General features: G+C 44.0%; 1 protein-coding gene across 1 annotated transcript; it reads right to left on the reverse strand.

Annotated features, from left to right (window-relative positions):
* Positions 1-1,148: 1,148 nt before the first annotated feature.
* Positions 1,149-6,678, reverse strand: LOC147631344 (uncharacterized). Its single transcript, XM_086809746.1, has 3 exons — positions 2,959-6,678; positions 2,437-2,702; positions 1,149-1,683 (listed from the first exon to the last, which is right to left on the reverse strand). Exons 1-3 carry the CDS (start codon positions 6,302-6,304, stop codon positions 1,558-1,560), a joined length of 3,738 nt encoding a protein of 1,245 aa, XP_086665872.1. The 5' UTR covers positions 6,305-6,678; the 3' UTR covers positions 1,149-1,557.
* Positions 6,679-7,632: the final 954 nt, after the last annotated feature.

The raw sequence follows: 7,632 nt of genomic DNA on the forward strand, positions 1-7,632 counted from the left end.
GCGTATAACCAGCCATATTCTCTCCAATTAAAACACTTAAATTGCTTACAGAAACCCCATATTTATCATAACAGAATTCAACATGTTTAATATTAAACCTATAACAAATGTTGGAAAGGGCCTGGGCAAGCTAGGAGACATCCTTTCTCTCTCTCTCTCTCTCTCTCTCTCAGGCATGCCTGCATGTAGAGAGGTGTAAATGTAGGGTTGCTCATGGCCATGGACAACATTTGTTCCATGGCTTTAAGAGCCTCCCTTGCAAGGAAAAAAAACACTCAAATAGCCAGCAACTCTCTCTCACGCATGCATGCAGCTTTGAAGCACTTCTCGACAGGCACCAGAAAAGGAACCCTAACAAAAACCGAGCATACGTGAGTGCATGGAATCAATATAAGTGCATGGCAGCAAAAGGATTGATAACACCTAACAAACACGTTAATACACATTAGCACGTATAACCAGCCATATTCTCTCCGATTAAAACACTTAAATTGCTTACAGAAACCCCATGTTTATCATAACAGAATTCAACATGCCTTATACTAAACCTATAACAAATGTTGGAAAGGGCCTGGGCAGGCTAGGAGACATCCTCTCTCTCTCTCTCTTGGGGCATTCCTGCATGCAAAGAGGTGTAAATGTAGGGCTTCTCCTGGCCATGGACAACATTTTGGCTTTAAGAGCCTCCCTTGCAAGGGAAAAAGAAAAGGGCATAACACAGAAAAAAACACTTAGACAGACATCTTTCTCACTCTCGCGGGCATGCATGCACCCTCGAAGTGCTTAAGGAAATCTCTAGAGAACAGACACCCTAATACAAACCGAGCATACGTAAATGGCTTCTCCACAGGATGCCACAACTTTAAACAACAAAAATGATACAAACCAGAGGCATACTACGAATAAGCATGTAACAATAGCAAATGATTGAACATAACAATAGCAAACGATTGAACGAATAGGCATGTAACAATAGCAAACGATTGAGAGAAACAATAGCTAAGCACATGATTGCATCAATATAGGGCCAAGCGGCTCCCTCATGAGAGGAAGGGGCCGATTCAGCCTTGGCCCTTCCATAGGATGCCACTGTGTTAAACAACAAAGCCCAAAAACCCTAATAACCAGAACGTGCACAAAGGAGGTGCGGACTATAAAGGAGGCTACACTACAAGCCTCAAGGGAATAAACGTACAAGTCTGGAGACTGGAGTGAGACTCGCACGGCTGCACACTTGGAGGGATAATCCAAGTGTGGTTACAAGTGAACCCCAAATATTTGCAGTTTCATTGTCACTGTTTGCGGGTTTTCCGTGACAGTGCATCATATCCCAACATATGTTCTCTATTTTTGCAAATTGCAACATTACTAATTGGAATTTGAAAAACCATCATCTTCTACGCACTCATCAATGCGCATCATGTGCTACTTATATGCATACATAAAAACTATACATACATACGTATGCAATCTGGTAACCGCCCACCGTCTTCTGAAAAATATAAGGCCTGCTCAGTGCTTCTTTTGCAAGCACAAACCAGTAGTCTAACCGTTTCCTTACAAAAGGGGCTCTCTGCCTAACAAGGCCTTGGATAGGCTCTCATCAAAACTCAAGCACCTCAGGCTCTGCCTCTTCGCTTGATCAAGCTTGTCAGCAGCTTCCCTCATGCTGGGTCTCTCAGCCTGCCAAAAAGAACATACAAAATAAAGTGTCAATTTTAATTATGCCCTAAAATGATTACCCCACTAAAGATATGTCTAAGGTATGTAGTGCAAATGTGCCATTGTGTGAAAGTTATTATATAATATATCCCCATCCCCACCCCCACAACCAAAACACACACACACACAACAAAACCCAAAAAAAAGTGCATGTGCGTGGGTTGTGCCCGCCAAAAAGAACATACAAAATGTGTCAATTAATTATGTCCTAAACATGATTAGTCCCTAAGTAATATGATTCACGTATGTATTGCAAATGTGCCATCTCTATATCTCTATGTTATACATATGTAGATGAATCCAAGAACATGCCCAAATTCACCTTTTAGGAACGTGCATGTTATATACTCATGGTAGTCTATAACTATCAACTCCATTATCCATAGTATGGACTAGATACTACGACATCCCCACTAACGTCATCAGTGCCCAATAGTGGGTGTTGAACTCTGTATCAAGATATGCTCTCACACATGCACTCCATACACACACACACATAAGCATATATTCACACAAAGGCCTTCTCTATGTTATATCTCTATATATTATGTAAAGGAAGAGTTTCATGAAGCTGCCAAGTGATAAGAATTTGGAGGTAGTTGTAAACTTATATGCCCTTTACCACCGCAAACACCCACACAAAACCCAAAAAGTGCACGTGCATGTGTTGTGCACACGTGAATGCACAAATGTTGTTAAGGAGTGGTGTATTACCTGTTGAGTGCTAGTGCATTGTATAGCCAACTTCAACACCAATAGCACCTCCAGCCTCTCTCCTTCTGTGAGTTCCCCTATCCTTGGATCTATTATGGCTTTCACATTGTCATTTGAGGCCAAACAAGATCTCACCCAAGTGACCAAATCCATGTCCTCGGGAAAGCTGGGATCGACCGGCAACTTCCCAGACACCAGCTCCATCAAAACCACCCCAAAACTGTATACATCACTTCTTTCTGTGGCCTTCATGCTGTAGGCATATTCTGCACATCAAATGACAAAATTTTTTGACTTTCAAAATCAAAGCATGAGCATTGCAGATGGCTATTGTCACCATGAGCACTTACACTTGGAAAACTGGTGGTTACACATAAGGGGCATGCCCATAAGGGCCCATCACCACCACCCATGAGTTTTGAATGGGCAATTTTGCTCACCCATGCAAGGAAGCAGGGATCAATGTATAGCCAGCCAAAGCCTAAGCAAACAATGTTTAGATTAAGTGTTAGGAAAGCTTACCAGGGGCAATGTAGCCATAAGAGCCTGCAAAGATCATGGAGACAGATTGGGTCACCCTTGATGTATCCACATGCTTGGCAAGCCCGAAATCACCAACATGCGCTTCCCCTTCAGAGTCAAGCAGGATGTTGCTCGACTTAATGTCGCGGTGAATGATCTTCGGCCTGCAATCATGGTGCAGATAAGCAATGCCCTCTGCTATGCCCACTGCAACCTTGAACCTGTCCTCCCATGAAAGCTTCTTAGCTAGCTGCCCATGCAGCCTATCCCACAAGCTCCCATTTGGCATAAACTCATACACAAGCAAATTAAGACCCCTATGTGAACAAAACCCAATCAACTTGACCAAATGCCTGTGCCTGACCTTCCCTAAGGTCTCAACTTCTCTCATAAAACTCTTGTCATATATGGACTCCTCATCAGCTATGCATGCCTTCTTGACAGCCAAAACTTGGCCTGATTTCATCACAGCCTTGTAAATGGTACCGAACCCGCCGGAGCCAATGATGTTGCTATCATTTAGCTCATCTGTGGCCTCCATGATTTCATTGAACGTCCAACTGAAGCCCCTCTTGCTTGGAAAGCTATGCTCCTCCACAATCAAACGTGAACTCAATTGCCTTTGTTTCCTTCTCTTAAGCAGAGTGATTACAAGGAGAAGAAAAGCCAACATTAGCAACCCACCAGCCACTATGATGCCTGCCAACTGCCCGCTTGATAGTGTCTCACCCTCTGTATTAGCTTCTGCTTCACACTGCTGCACAAGAGGTGCACCACAAAGCCTTGCATTGCCTGTAAATGAGCTGGCGGGAAACTTCGAAACTGACACCGGAATTAAGCCACTGAGCATGTTGTTGGACACATTAAGGGTAATCAAACTAGGAAGCGAGGCAATGACATCTCCAAGGCCACCAGAGAGCTCATTATTTGACAAGTTTAAACCTTGTAAGACTCTAAGGTTACCAAAGGAAGGAGGAACCTGCCCACATAATTGATTGAAGCTAAGGTCCAGAACAACTTGTAGGCTTGATAACTGGCCGAATTCTAGTGGAATTGGTCCTGATAGCAAATTCTGTGATAATCTAAGCTCCAAGAGTTGACTTAAGTTGCCAAGGGTTGAAGGTATTTGTCCACTTAGTGCATTGCCTTGCAAGTCTAGTGTAGTGAGCTGAGAGAGATGGCCCAATTGCATGGGTATAGACCCAGAGAGCTGATTTCCACCTAGTTGTAGAAGCTCAAGCTTTGATAAATTGCCCATTTCTTGAGGTATGCTACCATTAATCCCACCATTAAAGGAGAGATCAAGCCTTGTTAAGACAGTAAGGTACTGGAAACTTGAAGGGATCGGCCCTGACAATTGATTATGGTCAAGAAAGAGCTGCATTAACACACTGCATTTAGTGAGTTCAAATGGGATTGGTCCTGCAAGATTATTGTAGCTTAAATCCAAAAGACCCAAGCTAGAAATGCTACCCAGCTCAGGTGGGATGCTCCCATTAAGTTTGTTAAAACCAAGCCTCAGCCTAAATATGCCTGTTGAGCTTCCAAGCTCCTTGGGTATTGGCCCCTCAAGTGAATTATTGGTTAAATCAAGCAAAACAAGCCCTCCATAGGACCCGAACCCTGGTATAGACCCACTTAATCCATTGTTGTAGAGATTCAACCTTTGTAAGCTCTTGCAGTTCACTAATTCAGATGGAATGGGTCCCGTGAGATAATTCTCATAGAGCATTAAGATGTTGAGCTGACTCAGCATGCCAAGTGTGCTTGGAATGCCACCTGTTAATGCGTTGGATGCCAAGTCCAGCATTTTCAAGCTGCTGCAAAACCCCAATGATGGGGGTATTTCACCTGATAGACTGTTCTCTCTCAGATGGAGCCACTTTAGAGCCTCCAGTTGGCCAAATGTGGGTGGTATAGGGCCTGAGAGATGGTTAGAAAAGAAATCTATCTCTCCTAGTGATATACAGTTGCCGATTTCTTCCGGAATCGGACCGGTCAGATTGTTGCTGTAGAGATAAAAATTATTCAGACTGATTAGCTGGCCAAGCTCTGGTGGTATGGCTCCTGTGAGCCCATTCCCATTAAGAGCAAGAACTCTTAACCTTCTCAACTCGCCCAATGAAGGAGGAATGCTTCCACTGAGTGTGTTGTTAAACAACAACAAATCTGTAAGGTTACTGAGGTAACCCAGCTCAGGGGGTATGCTTCCACTCAGCTGATTAGTATCTAAAGCGATCTGCTGAAGAGCTTTGCAATTGCCCAGTTCACTTGGGATGCTGCCAGAAAGAGAGTTATTAGAAGCAAAGAGATGCATTAGAGAAGACATGTTGCCTATACTCTTGGGGATTCGCCCAGCTAAACTGTTGTTTCTTAACACTAAAAAGGTTAGTTTAGAGAGGTTTCCAAGGGAAGGAGGGATGCTACCAGACAGATTATTGACAGAAAGATCGAGAACATTGAGATTACTTAAGTTACTTAATTCTGGGGGGATTAGCCCACTAAGCTGATTTTCTTTGAGATTAAGGTTAGTGAGGAGGACTAGATTTGCAAGCTGGGGTGGTATCGGCCCAGTGAGAGAATTGGTGTAAAGAGAGAGGTCTGTGAGCCGGGCTAGCTTGCCAAGCTCTGCAGGTATGGTGCCTGTGAGATTGTTGTTCTCAAGCTGGAGAACAGTGAGGGCGGACAGTTGTGAAAGCTCTCGAGGGATGGTTTGTGAAAAGGAGTTTCCGTCCAGGCGGAGGATGGTTAGCTTGGAGAGGCCACCCAGCTCGGGCGGAATAGGGCCGGACAGATTGCACGCGGCGAGGCCGAGGACTTGCAGGTGGTGCCAGTTTGAGAAAGAAGCCGGAATGGAGCCGGAGAGGGGATTGTTTCCAATGCGGAGGACTGTGAGCATGGAGAGGAGGCTGAGATGGTCGGGCAGCGGCCCGGACAAGCGGTTGGAGTAGAGGAAGAGGTTTTGGAGGGCGGAGAGGTTGGCGAGGGAGGACGGGATAGGGCCAAACAGGGAGTTGGCGGACAAGTCGAGGGTGGTAAGGGCGGACAGGGCGGCGAGGGGAGGCGGGATGGGACCGGACAAGCTCATGTTGGAGAGGATGAGGGCGGTAACGCGAGAATGCTGGGCGTCGCAGCCCACCCCGCGCCATTGCGTACAGACGGAGAGGGGGTCGGACCAGCCGGAGAGGTGGCCGGAGGGGTCGGAAAGGTGCTGTTTGGCGGCGAGGAGGGCGGCGGCGTCGTCGGAGAGGGAAGAAGAGCCCGGTGGAGGGGCAGAGTGAAGAGTAGAAACAAGCAACAAGAGAAGGAGAAGCTGGGGGAGGCAGCGTCGGCGATAATGCTTCATTTTCTCTCTTTTCTTCTAGTCGGAGCTGGACGGGTACTCACTGTAGTAGCAGCAACTGCTGCGATAAGCCCAAGGCGCTTAACGACAACAGAATGAGACGCGTCACGACAACAGAATGAGAGGCTCGCCGCTCTAGTATGGGAGAAAGGTGACGGAGAGACTGTTGCACGCTAACGGACAAACCCCAAGTTCCAACTCTGAGTTTTTGAGTGAAGATGAAGCTGGCGGCTCTGGCTCTATGTAGGAAGAAGACAAGGCGCCCTGCCAAAAGTGCTTCCTGACTGCGCGGGGGAAACGCATAGAAGTTTCACAACTTCACCCCTCGCCATATCCACCTGTAACACACACACACACACACACACACACACACACACATCCTTTTCAATTTCGAAATATTCCTCATTTTTCCCATATATGAAAACCTTTTTTAAAGTGTTTTTTTTCTAGCCAATCAAAATAAAGGCAATGCTTGACTTTAATTTAGTAGTAGAAATAGAGAAAACATGGGATTATTAATAAAATATATGATTTCTTTCTCTTGGCAATGCCAATTCTCCCCCCTCCAAACATTCCTTTTTTTACAATTTCAAAATATTCCTCCTTTTTCCATTTGAAAACCTTGAACGTTTGTAAACTATCTAAAGCCCCCCTCCCCCAACATCCTTTCCAATTTCAAGATATTCCTCAATTTTCAATCAATTTATCAATTCCCTCTCCCTTGGCACTCACCATCCTTTTACAACTTCAAAAGAGTTCTCATTTTTCCATTGGCAAATCTTGAAGGTTTATTAACTACTTAAGCCTATGCCTCATTTTATATTGTCTTCACAACTAAGTTTTTAGGTTTCCTTTGCCTTTATCTCAAAGGCAAAACCAAGAGATTTGGTTTTATAACATACAACACCTCAAAAATAGCTAAAACAAAAAAAAACGTATTTAGCATGTTCACCTCCTCTCTCTCTGAGTGTTCCCAAATTTTTTTGCAAAGAATAAACTTCCAAAATAATCAATTCAAAGAAATAAATTGCAACATTTAAATCTTCACATAAGATAAATTTCAAACACTAGAAGTATCAAATAATTTTAATTTATCAACGAAAATTTATAAGCTATGAATAATTGGAACTTCAAAAAGTATCAAACTTAAAAACTTGCATTAAGAAATTTATAAGGTGTGCGTAGGACAACCAACTTTACATTGCACAAAAGCAAAAATAACAATTTTCTTTATTTGATTCTCTTGGGGTTAATACATTTGTAAGAAGCATCCATGCAATTTATTTTGGATGGATGGATAGACAAAACATGTTCAACAAGACTACATCATA

Source organism: Cibotium barometz, chromosome 15 (genome assembly GCF_041138505.1).
Source record: "Cibotium barometz isolate CiBa-2024 chromosome 15, ASM4113850v1, whole genome shotgun sequence".
In the NCBI taxonomy this organism is placed as follows: Eukaryota; Viridiplantae; Streptophyta; class Polypodiopsida; order Cyatheales; family Cibotiaceae; genus Cibotium; species Cibotium barometz.